The sequence below is a fragment of the Schistocerca piceifrons genome, chromosome 6 (genome assembly GCF_021461385.2).
Source record: "Schistocerca piceifrons isolate TAMUIC-IGC-003096 chromosome 6, iqSchPice1.1, whole genome shotgun sequence".
Lineage (NCBI taxonomy): Eukaryota > Metazoa > Arthropoda > Insecta > Orthoptera > Acrididae > Schistocerca > Schistocerca piceifrons.
In genome coordinates, this window is record NC_060143.1 from 70325708 (window position 1) to 70346036 (window position 20329).

General features: G+C 40.0%; 1 protein-coding gene across 1 annotated transcript in view; it reads right to left on the reverse strand.

Annotated features, from left to right (window-relative positions):
- Positions 1 to 20329, reverse strand: part of LOC124802987 (5'-3' exonuclease PLD3-like) — a 93558-nt gene that overhangs the window by 19521 nt on the left and 53708 nt on the right. The window contains exons 6-7 of the mRNA XM_047264087.1: positions 16859 to 16981; positions 4890 to 4958 (exon numbers count right to left, since the gene is read on the reverse strand). Coding sequence (XP_047120043.1) covers positions 4890 to 4958; positions 16859 to 16981 — 192 coding nt within the window. The remainder of the gene's footprint in view (positions 1 to 4889; positions 4959 to 16858; positions 16982 to 20329) is intronic.

Genomic DNA, 20329 nt, shown 5'->3' on the forward strand with positions numbered 1-20329 from the left:
CATACAAGCTACATACAGAGCCCAAGTGTCTAGGATGGGTAGTAGGAGAGAACTGAGTGAAACCAAAATTACCTTGAACTGACTCACAAAGACATCATCTTAGATCTGCTGATGACAAATGGACCCATACTTTACAAATCAGTTAGCATAGAACAGGGAATCAGAGATCCTAAGGCTGCTACAGCATCATTGAATATGGCTATCAATAAGAATACAAAGAGAGGTAGGAAGACATCTCTGTTTAGCAAGAAAGAAACAAAAAGAGAGATTTTTGATTACCTAGCAGGTCAACACAAAAATTTCATCTCCAGCACTAAGCATCAATCAAAAAATTTAAAGAACATCATACAATAGGCTTTAGATAGTTATGTGGTGAGCTAAGTTGTGAAGGATAGAAAAGAGCCACCAAGTTAGAAAGCTGCTACGAAAGCAAAGACAGCTTCATTGAAGGCATAAATGTAGTCAAAGGCTCACACATGATCAAAAATCAAGCCAAAATCAGCATAAGGAGATCTATGTGTGGAGCACTGAATTATTCTGAAAGTAAAATTCTACCTACTAACTTGACAGAAAACCCTGAGAAGTTCTGGTGGTATGTCAAATCGGTAAATGGATTGAAGCCATCTATCCAGACGCTCTTTGACCATAATGGCATTGAAACAGAGGATGATACAGTAAAGGTAAAAATACACACACACACACACACACACACACACACACACACACACACTTTTCCGAAACTTGCTTCCCAGAGGAAGATCACTTTGCAGTTCTCAAAAAGTATTGCACAAATGACAAAGTAACTGCCAGTGCCACAGTGGTCTGAAGATATAGCCACAGCTATCAGGGAATGCTGCAGGGCACTTCAAAGGCACAAGAGCCATTCCTCTCTGGATAATTTATGAGCATAGAAGAGACTACAGGCAAAAGTGCAGTTTTTAATAAACAAAAGGAAGCAGGAGTGTTGGGAGCAATATATCTCAGCCATGTGATTCCACACCCCATTGTCCCAAATATGGACTAAACTCTGCCACATTTGCAGCCATCCACCACCCATGGCAGTTCCTGGTATCCTTGTCAGTAGTAACATCTGCACTGATCCCATGGTACTTGGCGTATGTTTTGCGGCACACTTCTCTGAAGTGTCCGCTTGCAGTAATTGCTATCCTAATTTCCTGGCCCAGAAACATCTTGTTGAGCGCCACCTGCTACCTTTCCATTCAGACAGCTCACTATCTTACAGTGTCCCTTTTAGTGAATGGGAGCTTCACATCGCTTTGGCAGTGTGTCACAATACAGCCCCTGGACCCGACAAAATCCACAACCAAATGCTCAAACACCTTCATGCTGACAGCATGAAACATATCTTCTGGCTTTTTAATCACATTTGGCGGCAGGGAGTATTTCCCTCTTTATGGTGGGAAGATATCATTAATCCTGTCCTGAAACCAAGAAAGACCCTTGTATTTTAATTAATTACTGGCCAGTCTCTCTGACGGATGGGCTGTATAAGCTATTTGAACGAATGGTTAAGCACCATCTTCATTGGTGCCTAGAAGCTGGAGGACAGCACCATCCATACTGAGCCTGCTGGACCCTATTCGCCACACTGTTGTGCTGTTAGCAACAGGGTCCTTCCATAAGAGCCCTGTTGAGAGCCTTCTCACAGAAGCCAGGGTCCCACCACTGTGGGTTAGATGACAGCAGCTTCTGGCAAGGTAGGCAGTTATAATCTGTCAGCTACCTACCCACCAATGTCACTCAACGCTGTTCCACAACCAGCAGTTCAGACTGTTTGCGCATCACCCAAAACTGGGAAGATTAGCTGGGATCCGACTCTATCTACTGAAGGACCTCCAACAGCCTCTGTTAATCTGTGTTCCTAAGAGTTCCCTTTCGACATCGCCTGTGGGCAGTACCACGTCCTGTTATACGGATGGTTCTCCTTTATGACCCCAAGAAGGTAGCTGATCCTACCCTTCCCCTATTCCTGTTTCTTTCAATCCTCCACGATTATTCTAATTTGGTATGCATCTACATAGATGGATCAAAAGTCAACGACAGGGTTGGTAATACTTTTGCAGGTGCAAAGGGACACGAGAAGCAATCTCTGCCGAGTGCCTGCCCACTGCAGAGTTGGTTGCCATCTCCCATACACTGCACAATTGATTGCCTTCTCTCAGGCTTTGTGGTATGTCAAATCTCAGGTCACGACGAACTTTCTGTTCTGTACTGATCCCATGAGTTGCTCAAAAGCCATAACCCTGTGCTACCCCAAAAATCTTTTGGTTGCAAACATCCAGGATCTACTGGCTGACCTCTACAGCTCTGGAAAGATGGTGAGCTTCATCTGGATACCGAGTCACATAGGCATTCCAGGAAATGAACTTGCCGACTATCTGCCTAAAGATGCAACTACAGAAGATCAACTTGACTTTAGGATACTGGGCCCCGACTAAAGATTACAACACTGACACAATATTTTGATGTTCTGGAAACTAGAGTGGCAGTTGAGAGCAATTAAATGGTCCACTAAGGTATGGCATACATCTTTCCAGGCCTCTCGGAAAGATGCCATTGTGTGGTGCCAACTATGCAATAGCCACACGAGATTCTCCTATGAGTTCCTTCTCAGTCAGGATGATGCTCCTGATGCTGCCTAGTTTCTCTGTTTTCTTTTACCTACTATGGTACAACTCTTGTCGTGCCCTTTTAAACTCTCCGACTTGCTTATGTAGTTTGACCAGCCTAGTCCCCATTGCTTTTGCTTTTTACCTTATGACATGTTTCTCTCATGCTCCGAAGGGACTGATGACCCCTTTGTTAAATCTCTTAAACACAATCATCATATGCATCTATATCTGTATCTATACTTTGAAAGCCACCTTACAGTGCGTGGCAAAGGGTACTCTGTATACCACTATCACTTCCCCCCTTGTCCCGTTCCAGTCACGCATAGTTCGGAGGAAGAACAGTTTCCTGTAAGCCTCTGTGTAGGCTCAGATCTCTCTAATTGTATCTTCTTGCTCTTTTCATGCGATATACTCAGAAGGAAGCAATAGAAATGTACACTCTATAAACTTGAACAGCAGATAACATCGGGATGTAGAAAGCCTCCCTAGCAGCATCTGCCACTGGAGTTAATTAAGCACATACATGATGCTACCATGCTTAGTAAATGAACCTGTAACAAAATGTGCTGCTCTTCTTTGGATCTTCTCTTTTTCCCCTATCAGTCCTATGTGGTATGGATCGTAGACAAATAATACTTAGTACTGCTCATATGAGTGTTTTTTAAGCTGCTACTTTTGTTGATGGACTAAGTTTCCTGAGGATTCTTGCAATGAGTCTGCCTGGCAACTGCCTCACTCAGGATTAATTTAATGTAGTTGTTCCACTTCAGATCACAATGTACACACACAGAGATATTTTATAGAAGAAACCACTTCCAGTGATTGTTCTGCAATCATCTACCAATAGAATAGTCTCTCTGTTTATACATTCGCAATGTGGTAAATTTGTTTATGTTGTGGGTCAGTTACCACTCTATACACAAAGTGTTGTTTCTCTACAGGACTCCCTGCATTTTGCTACAATTTTCTAGCATTGTGACTTCTCTGTATACATCATCATTTGCAAAAAATGTAATGGAACTTCTGAAGTTATCTACTAGGATATTTACATGTAATGTTCAACTTAATTGTCCCATAGCACTTTCATGGGGCATGCTTGAAGTTATTTTAACATCAGAAGACTTCTCTCCATTGAGAATGATATGCTGAGTTCCATTTACTATTTCTTCAAAGCTACTGGCTACAAAAGCTTGCAAATTTCCTTAATATTTATTCGTGTGTGTGTGTGTGTGTGTGTGTGTGTGTGTGTGTGTGTGTGTGTGTGTGTGTGGTCTGCTGCCGCCTGGTGAGCAGATTTTTTTTATCCCTCCAGTTACGTTATACTATGGACTTTCATATTTTAAATACATAAGTCAGAACATAATTTTAAACTAATGCCTCCATACATAGTTTAGAAGTCAAGAGATATATTCAATAAAATAAGTTACAATGGTTGCCCAGAAAGTAATGCACCAGATTTTTTTTCTCAGCCAAAAACAATGCTACAAACGTGAAACGTTATGCATGCATTATTTGAAGTCTCCTGAGTGAGTGTGCCAAGTTTCTGTCACTTCTGACAGCTACTGTGTCTGCAGGACAGTTTCAAAATGACGTCTGTAGGTGATGTACATTACAAGCAATGTGCAGTCATTGAATTTCTCAATGCAGAAAAAGAAACTGTTGGGAATATTCACAAATGTGTGTGGAAAGTCTATGGAGCATCTGCTGTCAACAGAAGTATAGTTAGGTGCTGGGCACGGAGGATGAGGTCATCAGAAGGTGGTTTGGTGGAACTGCATGATTTACAGCCATCAGCGAGACCATCTACGGCTGTCACACCTGACATGTTGCAGCGAGCTGATGATGTCATTCGTGAGGACACACACACATTACGAATCGGCAATTGGCACTGCATCTGTCAAGCAGCAAAGGAAGTTCACACAGTGAAGTGCTGGCTTCGTCACTGTGACAAGTATTGGTACCAACAGGACATACACGCCCATGTTTCACACTGGAGGAAGGCCATAGAATGGGATGGGATGGGGATTATGTGGAAAAATAGGGTGTGTAGATAAAACACCATTCTTTTGTGTGTGTAATTCTCATTATGTTCAATAAAGAATTGGTCAAGAAAAAAATGTGGTGAATTACCTTCTGGGCAACCCTCATGAATTTTTTAAAATTATGAAAGACGTCTTTTTACTGATGCACCTGCATTTGGCACTATGTACTTCTCCTTTTGCCACATAAGGACTATTGTTTAAAGAGAACACTTACATCAAAGATCTTCCCAAAGTCGGCAGCTAAGCAACTGCAGTTGTAGATTGCTGCACCAAGCTCTTTCACCTGGGGGAAAATAATTAAAACATGCATAACAGTTATAAACTATCTCTGAATGTCCATTTTTAATGGACTCTCATTATCTATCAAGTCACAACTCAGTGTTTGAGCACTCTACACTCATAATACTGACAAAGAAATGAATGGAATAAAAAAATTGTTTAACAGCTAACCCTGTCAAAATATTCAATAATCATTTCCAGATGAACAATGAAATTCAAAAGAGCCATTTCATAGTTTAAACATAAGAGCTTCTATGTTTAGATATTCTGCCTTTACAAATGTCTGCTTGTGTCTGTGTACGTGCGGATGGATATGTGTGTGTGTGTGTGTGTGTGTGTGTGTGTGTGTGTGTGTGTGTGTGTGTGTGTGTGGCGCGCGCGCGCACGAGTGTATACCTGTCCTTTTTTCCCCCCCTAAGGTAAGTTTTCTGCTCCCGGGATTGGAATGACTCCTTACCCTTTCCCTTAAAACCCACATCCTTTTATCTTTCCCTCTCCTTCCCTCTTCCCTGATGAAGCAACCGTTGGTTGTGAAAGCTTGAATTTTGTGTGTATGTTTGTGTTTGTTTGTGCATCTATCAACATGCCAGCATTTTTTTTGGTAAGTTACATCATCTTTGAACAATACTTTTTAAAGGTTCTACTATTAGAATGTATAATTTAACAATTAAAATAAGGGATGAGACGAAACCCCAAATATTAAAAGTTAGTACATGTTTACACTTAAGCCTGTGCATATCATTCATGTCTTTATTACTAAGAATGAAAAGATTTTTTTTTTAATTAGCATTCCAACTTGCTGCACCATGGAAAGATGCATATTGCTGACGACAGCTCACACACACGCGTTCAACTGTGTAGTGATAAGCAGGTATAAAAAAACACTGTCCTTAAGCCACTGCGATGTAACAATTTATGATTCGTATCAAATCTCTGAATATTATTGAAGGATGATTACTGATAAGAAAATTATTACTGAAGTTATTAAACAGCTGGCATGTGTTTCTTGATGCTAAATGTATCCTTAAATTCTTGAATGTTACAGTTTTTTCAGTGGGGGGGGGGGGGGGGGGGAGGGGAAGGAGTGAGTTGATGGGGGGGGGGGGTTTGTCAGAGGTAAAATCATTTGAGACAGACTACAGTTTTTTATTCTGCTACTTTCCTTATGTACTTTCATATAGCTACACTGCTGCAAATATAAAATGACAAAGAATCGCTACCCAAGATGCTGGAATCCTTCGATTCCAATACTAATCGATTCCCGGAGAATCGGTAATTCCTGGAATCATGAAATCAGAATCGGCACATGACACATCCCTAGTTAAAATCAATATTGATAGATTTTTTACTCTAATTCCAGTTATTCTAAGTAAATATTAGAGCTATTGCTGTTATTGCAAATAGTAGATAAATTTGGAGTGGGTGGTTGGTAATGACATGTAATTCATGCAATTCTATGAGTTATTTATTTAATTGGAACTGGCAACACTGGCCTGTCCATCTGACAGCCATTAAGTATATGTGGTTGAGTGAGTGGTAACATAACCTCATCTTTAAATAACACAAATTGTTATAGACAATACACTATTGAGTAACTCCAAAATGGTTAAGAAAAAAATCTTTTTGGAACTTTTTAAATTTAAAAGGGAAAGGAATATCCTGTAAACATTGTTTTGAAGAATACAAACAGTCACATTTCAATAAAATGGAAAAGCATATCAAAAAGTGTTTCAAGTGCTTTGAAAAAAGTGCATCAGTTAGGTACAGTGATTGATAAACCTGTTCAGAGGAAAAGCCCCATGAAATATCAGCTGAAAAATATTCAAAGAATGGGGTTTCACTGAAGTTTGCAGGAGAGGCAAAATATGGGAAGCCATCTTTTTTTGTCTTTAAAATTTGCAGTCAAACAATGTTTTCTTACAAACCTCAGTTGTAAATGAGAAGGTGCAGTCACATTTGCAGCCTGAAATAAAGAAGACAGTTCTGGATGGTGACATTTTCTTCGTGAAGGCTGAGAAAATGATGTAGCTCATGAACCCAATCATTCATTTGATTACAGCTTTGGAGTTAAGTGAGCCTAAAGGTCACAAAATAGCCACAAAGTTCGGTAAGTTGAAAAAAAGTTATCAAGAAACTACCACCCTCTCCACTGTAATCTGCAGAAGGAAAGTCAGTTGCATCTAAATTCCAAGCTAGGAAGGAATTTGGTGTGTCTTCTATACAACTTACAGCTAATCATCTTGTTCCAGCAGTACAAGATAGTAATCTAAAGCCTACTGAGACACTTGATGCAATAAGATTGGTTTGTGGCTCACAAAGAACATTGAACTAAATGTTATTCAAGTTAAAGAGAACTTCGCTGATTAGAGAGACAAACAAGGAATCTGGTCCAGACCATTTATGTGGGAAGAAGTACATCCTCACTCTCACAAAAATCATCACGTAAATCCTTTACTGTGATGGCATGGTTTAAGAGGAACTTGTCATTTGGCAGAGAAGCTATCATAAAAATTCTGGGCGAACCAACTGTATCTGCTGCTACAGTGTGTTCCTTCAGTAGTTTTTTTTTTTGGGGGGGGGGGGGGGGGGGGGAGGCAAAAAAAATAAATAAAAGGATAGGCTTGCATCAGAGAGAGCTGGAGCAGGAACACTACAATATGCCTCTTGATCCCAATGAAAAACCCACACTCAACAGTCCAAGCAAAGACAAAATAGAAAAGAACCCAGTAGCCAATGAGTAGTCAGATTCAGGAGAATCTGAGGCAGAGCCAGAACTTAATGGTTCCTCATCAACTTATGAAGCTCAAGAAACTGATTGAGGAAATTTTTTTTTGCAGTAGTAAAGTGTAAGTAAAAATACTACACATGCTTGCTACTTACTATAATCTATACTTTATTTAAAAAAAAAATACTTTTAAACTTGAGTAATGTTTTTTTCATTATGTACTACACGAAGAACTGACCTTATTAAAGATGTAAAAAGTTGTATTTACAGTCCAATTAAGTTCCTCTAATAGCTCTACTGTAAATATCATGCAGCTTTTTCACCTTGGTTATCCAACCACAAAGGAAGCAGTGTTGCAAAGCACCTTTTCCCATACAAAATATCAGCTTAATTCTTTTTACATAAGTGCTGCTTACCAATTAATATTTAAAATGCATACATGCCCAGGCTTTTACGCATTTTGGGCATTTCCCCAGGCATTTATCCTGGCCATTTGCCAAATTCATAAATACACAAGCACTTTACACCACTAGACAGAACAGGTTCACTCTGAATGAAATGGGATTGTTCAGGTTCCTACCTACCAAAACAGTCATTTAATTTGAAATTCATTCACAGTCTCCTCAAAAGTGACCATAGTTGCAGCCAAGCCGTATTCAAATTACCAAAATTAACAACAGTAATGATAATATTTTGTCAGGTCTGCAGCAGGATCATACAACCTTCTTGACAATATTTCAGCAATACATTTAGCTGCCATCTTCAGAAGAGAACACTGTTTGCTAACTCTTGCTGGCACTGATTGCTATTGTGAACGGAGGCTCTTTTATAAAGCATGGAGAACCAACAGCACCTGTGCATGAAATCGTTACTGTTGGCCCTATCACGAAGTGAAGGTACAGCACCCCAGTGGTGAAAGCCAGTAGACACAAACTGCTACAGGGTCTACAGCCAGCAGAGTCAAAGAGCACTGCTTTTTAAAATTCTGCATTTTTCTTACAGAATAGTACTTATCTATCAATAGAAACATGTAGGACCAACTATCTGTGTGTTTTCATTAGGGAGCAGAAATCTTAGCATCTCTTTTCGACAAAATTCACTTTTTTTTTTTTACAAAATTTCCATTTATTTCTATCCACCATACAGCGGAGATGCTGAGTCGCAGATAGGCACAACAAAAATGCTGTCACAAATAAAGCTTTTGACCAGTAAGGCCTTCATCAAAAAAATACACACACACACACACACACACACACACACACACACACACACACACACACACAAACTCTCAGGTAACTGAAGCCACACTGTGATCAGCAGCACCAGTGCATAATGGGAGTGGTGACTGCATTGTGGTAAGGAGGAGGCTAGGACAGAGAGGGGGAGGAATAGTAGGGTAGGTGTGGCAGACAACGAAGTGCAAAGGGGAGCGCACAGGGATGAGGTGGAGAGAAGGTGGGGAGCAATGTGCAGTCGGGAGGTTAGATGGAGGGCAGGGGAGAGGTGGAGATAGTGGAAAAGGAGAGAAGTAAAAAGATTGGGCGTGATGGTGGAATGAGGGCTGTGTAGTGCTGGAATGGGAACAGGGAAGGTTCTGGATTGGTGAGGACAATGACTGATGAAGATTTAGGCCAGGAGAGTTATGGGAATGTAGGATATATTGCAGGGGAAGTTCCCACCTGTGCAATTCAGAAAGGCTGGTGGTGGTGGGACAGATCCATATGGCACAGGCTGTGAAGCACTCATTGAAATGAAAGATGTCATGTTTGGCAGCTTGCTCAGCAACAGGATGGTCCACTTGTTTCTTGGCCACACTTTGTCACTGGCCATTCATGCAGACAAACAGCTTGTTGGTTGTCATGCCCACATAGAATGTAGCACAGCAGTTGCAGCTTAGCTTGTAGATCACTTTAATGGTTTCACAGGGAGCCCTGCCTTTGATGGGATAGGTGATGTTTGTGACCAGACTGGAGTAGGTGGTGGTGGAAGGATGTATGGGACAAGTCTTGCATCTAGGTTTATTACAGGGGTATGAGTCATGAGGTAAAAGGGTTGGGAGCAGGGGTTGTGAATGGATGGACGAGTATATTCTGTACGTTTGGTGGACAACAGAATACCACTGTGGGAGGGGTGGGAAGGATACTGGGTAGGACATTTCTCATTTCAGGGCACAACCAGATGTAGTCAAAACCCTGGCAGATAATGTGATTCAGTTGCTCCAGTCCTGGGTGGTACCGAGTTATGAGAGGAATGCTTCTCTGTGGGCAGATGGTGGGACTTTGGAAGCTGATGGGAGACTGGAAAGATAAGGCACGGGAAATTAGTTTTTGTACTAGGTTGGGGGATAATTATGGTCTGTGAAGCCTGCAGTGAAACCCTCGGTATATTTTGAGGGTGACAGCTCATCATTGCAGATGCATCGACCATGGGTGGCTAGGCTGTATGAAAGGAACTTCTTGGCACGGAATGGGTGGCAGCTGTGCTGTGTAGGTTTGATAGGGATGGATGTACTGATGCAGCCATCTTTGAGGTGGAGGTCAACATCTAGAAAGGTGACTTGTTAGGTTGAATAGGACCAGGTAAATCAAATGGGGAGAAGTTTTTGAGATTCTGGGAGAATGTGTCCTCACCCGCAATCCAGATCGCATAGATGTCATCGATGAACCTGAACCAGTTGAGGCGGGTTTAGGATTCTGGGTGTTTAGGAAGGATTCCTCTAGATGACACATGAATAGGTTGGCATAGGATGGTGCCATGCGGATGCCCACAGCTGTGCCCTGGGTCTGTTTGTAGGTAGTGCCTTCAAAGGAGAAGTAATTGTGGGTGAGGATTTAGTTGGTCATGGTGACTAGGAAAGAGGTTGTCGATCTGGAATTCGTTGGGCATTGGGAAAAATAGTGTTCAATAGAGGTAAGGCCATGGGTATTAGAGATGTTTGTGTGAAGGGAGGTGGCATCAATAGTGACGAGCAGGGCACGGTATGGTAAACAGGACAGGAACTGTGGAGAGTCGGTGGAGGAAATGGTTGGTATCTTTTATACAGGAGCGTAGATTCTGAGTAATAGGTTGTAGGCGTTGGTCTACAAGAGCCAAGAATCTCTATTTGGGGGAACAGTAACCCACCACAACTGGGCGTCCTGGGTCTATGGACTTTAGGAAGTATGTAGAAGATAGGAGAGCGGGGAGTGGTAGGGGCATTACCAACAAACAAATCCGGGGTATGGCTATCGGCACCCACATGGCACCATCCTATATCAACCTATTCATGCGCCATCTAGAAGAATCCTACTGCAGTCCCGTCACCCATCCTATCAAAGGCAGGGCTACCTGTGAAACCAGTCACGTGATATCTACATGCTAAGCTGCAACTGCTGTGCTTCTTTCAGTGTGGGCATGACAACCAACAAGTTGTCTGTCCACATGAATGGCCACCGACAAACTGTGGCCAAGAAACAAGTAGACCAGCCTGTTGCTGAGCACTCTGCCAAACGCATCCTTCATTTCAATGACTGCTTCATGGCCTGTGCCACATGGATCCGTCCCATCAAAACCAGCTTTTCTGAATTGTACAAGTGGGAACATTCCCTGCAATACATCCTACATTCCCATAACCCTCCTGGCCTCAACCTTCGTTAATCATTGTCCTCACCCACCCAGCCCCTTCCCTGTCCCCATTCCAACTCTACACAGCCCTCATTCCACCATCACACCCAACCATTTTACTTTTCTCCTTTTCCACTACTCTCACCCCTCTGCACCTCTCCCCTGCCCTCTGTCTAACCTCCCACCTGCACATAGCTCCCCACCCTCTCTCCACTTCGTCCCTGCATGCCCCCCAGCAGCACTTCACTGCCCTCCACCTCCTCCCCTACTATCCCTTCCCCCCTCTGCCCCAGCTTCCTGTTTACCTCCACCCAGTCACCAATCTCATCATGCACTTGTGCTGCTGCTCGAAGTGTGGCTTCAGTGAGTACAACTTTCCTTTTCATACTATTGTTACATTTCATCCTGGATTTTCACTGTTCGATTTGTTTATTTCTGTCAAAATTCAATTCTTTTTTATTTGTAAATAATTAGATGTACAAATTTGAAAGGTGGTAAGGTTACGTGAGGGAAGACAATTAAACCTTAGTTTTTTGAAAATGGCCATTAAAGAAAGAAGTGCTGATGGGGAACTATTTGAAAGGGACGTTTGCTTTTGCAAAAATTTCAAAATCAGTTTCTTCCAAAATGAGCTTTGTTTTCGTCATTTGGCTGTATTCAAGCTTTCAAAAATGTTTGTTCTCTTGAAAAGCAGCAGCATTTTCCTGCCAGTGAGCCCAATGTGATTCTGGGTTAAGGTGTTTCTGGGCATTATTTGGCTTTTATCGCCCAATTCGACAATTATAAAATCTGCAGACTATTAATTTTGACCTTTCATGAGCATTCATAGGCATGTGGCCCACACTTGACACTACAGATAGAACTCACAGGGCACTTCGTGTAGAAATAGAACTGAATGTAATTTTAACTCTGTTTTAACGTTACACAAAATAATTTTGGTGCTGTCAAAAAATATTACAGGTTTTGTTTCCCACTCACTATAGTCCAGAGTGTGGACACTATAGGATACAGTTACAGATGGCTGCAAGTGTAAAGAAACTAGAATTTTGGCAGCCAAAGGGGAGAGAAACAGTGCTGGGAACCAAGCGTCACCTCCCTTTCGCAGGGCAGCAGCGTACAGCAGAACTTATACATTGTCACAGGGATTGCTGATATCTTCTGGTGTTGTAACAATTGTAATCAAAATTTGTGATGAACCAGGATTAGTCGTTTCACTTATTTCAAAATAAGAAAAGAAAACAGTGAGAAATTCACAACACAAACCATTTGGGAATGGCTACAATGTAATTGCTTGTTGAGGTTACCAGACTATTGTTAGTGATGTAGTTCAGGCCCCACCTCTAGTGGTATAACAGGCAAGTAAAGTTCAAAACATCCACCACCCAAATCTGTCATATTAACCCCTTAGCTTACAATGTCGTGTGAGACACAAAGCATGCCAGCCTGGCCAAACATCACCTAGACATATCAGAGATGTGGTATGTTTACCGCGCTAACGAGCGCAAGTCGTGTGAGACACGTAGCGTGCCAACCTATCCAAACATCAACTAGACGTATCAGAGACGTGGTACTTTACCGCGCCGAACAAGCACATGTCATGAGAGAGACGTCATCGGTCAGCCACACCAAACGTAAACAGAAAGTCTTTGACACATTGTGGAGCTGATCAAGTACACGCAGCATACACAACGTGTTTTTTGCCACATTTGGATCTGCTGACATTACAAAAATATGGCAAAGCCAACAATGATTTTGCAGGATATTTTGACAGCAGCAGTGAAAGTGGTAGCAGTGTTTTACCTCGTGTACGAAAACAGTGTAAGCGGCTGATGATTGAAGATGATACTGGCGAAGAAGAGCAAACCTACCACCAACAATCAGAGTCATGGATGTGGCAAAAGCAAGACAATGAGCCAACAATCTGGACGTATATGGAAATTCCTGGAATAAAGGAAGCAGCTTTACAGCACGTGACTACAAGCATAAGAGAATTAGACATTTTCTATGTAATATTTAACAGTACATTTTGGGAAAACATTGTAACTGAGATGAATAGATATGAACAAGACATACTCAACAATGAACAGAAGAGATGAAAAATAGACCAAAAGTCGTCTCCTATCGGCTGTACTGAAATAAAAATATACATTGGACTATGTATAATTATGGCTGAAGAAAGGAAACTGTCGATTCAGATGTATTGGTCTAGGAGGGCCATTATAGAAATGCCAATATTGAGGAAGACGATGCAATTCAGGAAATTTCTGCACATAAGCAGATTTCTGCATCTAGCGAATAACAGCTTAGTCAACAACACAGATAAGCTGTACATTGATATGTTCAATCAATATTTAAGGAAGTGTACACTATGCAAGAGAATATTGCCACTGATGAATCATTAATGAAATTTAAGGGGCACTTATCCTACAAACAATTTAACCCATCAAAAGAGTGGGGTATTAAAATTTATAAATTGTGTGAGTCCAAGTTCAGGATACTGCTATGAATTTAGGATATACACGGGTAGTGACAAATGTGATGCTAGTGGTAGTGCCTCTGAAAGTGTAGTTCTAGAACTATCACAGTAAGTATTACACAAAGGGCATACTCTATACTTAGATAACTGGTTTTCTTCACCAAAACTCTCCTCACCAATAAAACTAATGTGATTGGAACAATACGCTCAAACAGAAAAAATATGCCCACAGACTTTCTGAAGGCAAAATTAAAGATGGAAGAATATACAGTGAGGAGTTGTAATGGAATATTAGCACTAAAATGGAAAGATAAACGAGACGTTTGCATGCTTTCCACAAAACAATCAACAGCAGAAATGATTGCCACAGACACACCTCTCCACAATGCGTCGTGGAAACCAAAATGTGTTGTCGAATACAACAGAGGCATGATTGGAATTGATTGCCAAGATCAGATGCTCGCATGCTTCCCTGTGGTAATAAAATGCATGAAAGGATACCGCAAGATATTCTTTTACCTATTTGATGTTGCTTTATTTAACGTGTACATTTTGTATTACAAAATACACTGCGGCAAACGACATAGTACGCAGAATATAGGATTCACATTGCAGAATCATTGTTGACTACTACACCTTTACCGGAATATGATCGAAAGGGACGATTAGCATCCGGCAATATACCACAACAACTGCACGCACAACATTGGGCACATTTTCCCAAACATATTGATCCAACACCATCAAAAGTAAATCCTGCAAGAGCTTGTGTCATGTGCAGAAAGCATAAACGACACAATGAAACAACATGAGACTGCAAAAAGTGCAACGTTGCATTACATGTGCCAGATTGTTTTGAATGATATCATAAAATCGAAGACTATTAAATTTATGTACCTGTCATTGTGAAGACATTGCATTTGAAAATATGTTTGCCAACGTACTAATGTAACAGGTCCCAGAATGTTTTGAACAAAATATTATACAGTCTTAGATCATTGCATTGTTGTGAATATTATTATTAAGATGTATTTCATCAATGTATGTTTGCTTATAAAGGGAAATAAAACGTTTGTGAATATATCATTGCTTTTGAGACAATGAATGTTTCGTTTCCAATGGGCAACTAATCGTCATTATTTATGATACCTGTAGAAATGTCACATTACTGGTATCTCTCACACGTACTTACAAATCCTGAGGGCGTCTGCACGACTTTGGACGCCCAGGCGTAGTGCACCGCAGCCTTAGTGTGTGTAGGCACAGGGAATCTTAAGGCGCATCCGTACCTTTTAGCCACTTATGGCTCACACTAATAGAACTTAAATTGTAAGGCAAAGGGTTGAAAGTGTTGCATTACACCATATTTTGAACTTTACCTAACAAACTGACATACACGCTTCTTCACTATAAAATGCTACATCCCACAGCCGAGTACTATGCTGCATTATGCAACATGTATCTTAAACAGACCATTCAATCGCCCAAAACTGGCACGGCACCAGATCATTGAGCGCATTGATAAATCACTGAGTTTGTAAGCTTTTTATTTTGCAAACAAGTTTTTAGGCACATTATCTTTACTTATGTTCTGCCTGATGATGTACAGTAGCAATAAGTGAAAATTTGCTACATTTTCTTTTTTTATTTGCAGAAAATAAAGCTATTTCAAACTATCTCTGATAAAATAATTCATCTGGATACAATATGCTATGAAATAGTGTCTATTAAATAATTTAGAGTTTTCATATTTTGAAGTAGAATTCACATCTATTTTGCATTTATTGCAAAACACAAATTTTTCCAGTACCTATCATCATACATCACCATTCTGTGTCCCTCACTTTAACAGTGCTCCACCACTGTAGATTTTTCAGGTAATGGTAATCGTGCGTGAGGATGGTGCTCAGCACACGCATAATGGATGGTGCAAATCATCTGGTGAATATATGTTTTTCCACAAGGCCAAGGTTTTCTGTAATCATTGGATTTTCTCAGGGTTATATCATCTTCAATAAAGCTAAAGAAAGCTTTTATCTTGCCTGGTGGCTAAAACACATTTCTTGTGGTGTTATCCAAAGAGCGAGGTCCCAACGCGAGGTTGGTACCTCATGACAGAACCACATGTAAATATAGCCACTGCCAGAAGCAACGACAGATGAGAGATGGTGGCATAGACATGCCAAGAAGAGATTCCATATGCCACCGCATCAGCTCATTTACTTACACCTGAGTGCAGTGCTCCTCAGTCCACTCAGCAATTATCAACAAAGATGACAGCATTGCCTCCCTACCAAGCCAGCAGTCTGACAACTGTATTAGACAAAACTATTAATAAATGTTTATCATCAACTGTACTCTGTGAGAAGAGACTAGTATCTATTCCTGAATAAAGTGATACATGTTGAGTGACAGAGTTAAATATTTCATCTTGTTTTAGTTGTAACAAAGTGATCTGATATTTTGTGTGTTGCTGTAACCTATCGGCCCTCTCCAGGAGTAAAGAAAGCTAAGACCCCTCCATGGTACCGACGAGTGTTATTTTGTCTGTTACAACACTTTTTATACTATATCTTTTTATAATTCTTCCTGTCTTGCAAGATAGGCTAACAACATATGGTAGGAATCATTAATCATTTCCAGAGAGTTTTAGCAAACAGTGTCCTCACCTGAAGATGGTGCCTAAATTGACTAATGAAATATCATGCAAAGGTGATTGCACGATCTCGTTGCAGACCTGTCAAGAATGTTATCAGGTGCACACTGGGTTAAGTTTGGTTAGTCATATCAGCTAACAACTAGTTTCTCAACATTGCAAAGTTCACTGTTAAAATCTTTTCTGTGTTAATCTGCCACAGGTAAATGTGAGGCATGTGAATAGTTTGTCTATGGAGAGACCAACAACACAGTTTGATTGATTGACAAATGAAATAACAACAAATGACATGGATCAAAAATAAAATGCAGTTTTTCCATTATTAACTCTTTGGACTTACCAATGTCTGCTGATGGTTACTGCAAATAAATGAATTTCCTGTCTTTAATAGTGCTGTTTAATAGTGAATAGATTTTGTCAAAAAATAAAATTACAATAACATACCTGTGTAAGTGATCTCCAGTCCATGTTTGCACTACCTATGTACACATGTTTCCGGTCCACAATCCAAAGTTTAGTGTGCAGCACACCACCGCCCACAAGACGAGGGAAGTTAACACTTCGCACCTGAATGAGAAATATGTAATAACTTGACTGAAAGAAATGCAACTTATCAACAAATTTATTTTATGATGAATATTTTAAGATATTTTAGAAGAATTGTTAAACACTAAACAAAAAAGAACATGCCATAACTCTTGACTTTTAACATCAGAACTGTAAAAAAGAGAGAATCCAACAGAATTACGTCATTTACAAATACAGTAATCCTCTCAACTTCACAAATTAGTGTAGGGGAGAATTACTAACTCTTTAACAGTAAAAAAGGTTCTAGCATAACATAAATATTTCAGGAGTAAAGGAGACCATTCACCGAAAAACAGAAGCACGTAGTTAGTTACAGCCACATACAAAAGACAGAGGAAACTTGCAAGCTCTCGGAATAAATCCTTTGATGAGCTAGATCACATGCTGCTAGGTAGAGGCAGGATTCTGCACAAAGGGTTGCGAGTGGGTAGCTAGTGGCTAGGATGGAGGCAGCCAGTCTGCTGTTGTAGGAATACAGTGTGACAAAGCAAGCTGGTATAATTTTAATTCCCCTCTTGTTTTTGCCATCTGCCTCCTTAAATTCGTGTTGTTGCTTTTAACTAATCATTAACATTTGTGAATATAATCTGCACTTTCATAAAAGAGATAGATTGCCCTCAATTTTAAAGAATATAACACCATATCTAATTTGGTGCTTAGTTTTATGTACGTAATTGATTTTTAAAATTTATTTTGACTATGCCTAGTTAGTATCTTTTGCTATAGAGTGAAATCACTGATTGTTCCATATCTTAATATCCTATTGTTGACATATAAACAAATATAAATTCTGCACTAATTATAAACGTTTGGAAGATGAAATGCTAGTAATATTAAAGTATCTATCTAGCTCTATTCAAAAACATGTTAGCAAAACCAGCCCTTCATTAATTCCAAAGTAATTAACAGTTTTGACAAAAGTATTGTTTGCATAACTATATTTGTTAATTTCATGATTTAAACAAATAATTTGGCCTACACCTCGCAGTAGAAGAAACTGTTAAAAAGACACAATTTTTCAATGTATTCAGTTAATTGAGGGAGTCAAGTTTTAATTGTAATTTCTGTAAATTCAACTTTAAACAATGTGTAGTTTCAGCACCTATTATTGTGATGTGCAATGTTAATGCAAATTATGAGTATTCTGAGTGATGTGTGTATGAAAGAAGACATTAGTAGTATTAAAACTGACATGATTAACTTAAAAGATGAACTGAAGAAAGAAATTAAAAAGGAAATTAAGGTAGTTAGCTTTAGCCTTTCAGAATTAAATAAGAAGGTTGAGGGAGTAGCTAAAGATTGTGATGAAAAGGTAAAGACAGTAGTTCATAACACTAATGAGAAATTAACATTGGTGAGTAGTATATGTGTAGAAGAGAGAAAAAAGCTTTGTCATGACTATAGAAGGAAGGTGGAGGCTTCTGAAAAACAGTGTAAGGAGGAAGCCAAGGCTGCCAGGAAATTTTGTGCTGAAAACACGGTTAAACTTGAGAACCAAATAGATCAGATCAAAATTATTTTGAAATACAGGTAGAAACCAAGTGTGCAGTAGTGATAGAAGAAAAACTGGTAAAAGTAAATAAAACTGTTGATTTAAAAGGGCTGAAATAGAGAAAAAGATGGAAGAAGTACAAAACAGTCCCTCATTTGTCAGTTGTAAGAAATTTAATAATTTTGAACCATATGGGGAAGTGCATCCACTGGATTTCATTAGGGAATCTAATGATTTGCCTGAAACATCGAATGACAAAGAGAAAATGTCATTTGTGAGAAGTTTTTTGAAGAGGGATGCTTATGGATGGGCAGCTCAAGTAGCTGATGGTTGTACATCATGGCAAAGCTTTGAGAAATTACTTTTGGATGAATATTGGTCCAAAGAGAAGCAGCAGAGAATTTTGAGTGAATTTTTGGGTGGAGAGAGATTTGACTCTATGAAGGGTATGGTGAAAGGTTTCTGTCATCTTTGGATAAACAAACTGAGATATTTGGACAATATTTCTTAAATAATGTTGATAAAGCGGAGAGGGTGAAGCCCTCAGTGGAAGATTGTAGGAGGGATTTTGATGATAATAATCAATCAGGGAGAGAATTTCAGGTAAATAGGATGAACAGGACTAATTATAGTAGAAATTCAAGGAATTGTTGGGTGGAGGATAACCAGAATGGGCATGGAAATGATAGGAGAAATTCAAGTAAAATAAATGGAGGAGATGATTTTTAATTCTGGATCAAACCATTTAAACTGGATAACGGTCAGTTTTGGCTCACACTAGCACAGGTAGTGAAGAAGAGCCACTTGTATATAAATGTGCTGTAATCACAGGTAAGGGTAAAGAAATTGATAGTGGTAAGACGAATCTAATTTCTAATTCTAGTGAGATGTTGAATGATGGTTTGGGTAGCAATGTTTATCCCATAAAAGGTGAGGAGGAACTTATTAAAATAAAATTAAGTGATGAAACAGAGTGTTGATGTTGCTAAGAATGTCCAAAGTGTCGAAATGGATGTTAAATTTTTAAGAGAACATAATGAAGTCAGGTGGTTTGCTTTGTGGTCTGATACTGGAAACAAGAACTAACTATATGTGACTGCAGTCTTTCTCGGCATATTCCACTGACGAATTCTTCTTGGGTTATCAGACGAGTGGTGGCGTTGTCTTGTCGCAACGTTTCGATGAGTTTCATACCCATCATCTTCTGGCTAAGTGTCAGGATGCTGTGTTCTGCATATCTATATAACTGCTTGGCCGTCATCTGCTTCTGTAGGCCAGCCAATCACGTTCCTCCAGAAGGGGGTACCGTGTCAGTGATGGTGGGAGGCCGCCGCACAACCTGGCATTGAGATCCAGTGGCTATCCAACGTGTCTGCTGACGTCACAAACTTCAGATCGGAGAGTTCCTGACATATTTTGTCAATTGCAGGATTCCATACTGCACTGAACTGAAAATTGCTATCCCTGTTAACTAAATTGTTGTGCAGACGTATCTTCACTGTCTCTTTGAAGCTCCAGTCTCAGAAACCATTGGCACTGCACAGCTTCTTTGTTTTTTCGATTTCGAAAGTGTGTCCCTCGATAAAGCTATGTTCTGCTACCACGGACTTGCTTGTCTGTCCTAGTCGTATGTTCCTGATATGTTCAGTACAGTGCTGGGAGATACATCATAGTGTCTGCCTGATATATTCCATCTCACATTCGCACTCAATACTGTAAACGCCCGGTGTCTGCAACCCCAGCTGGTCTTTGGTTGAGCCAAGTATATCTTTAACTTTTTGTGGTGTGCAAAAGATAGTAGTTATTTCGTGCTGCTTTAATATTCTTGTGATTTT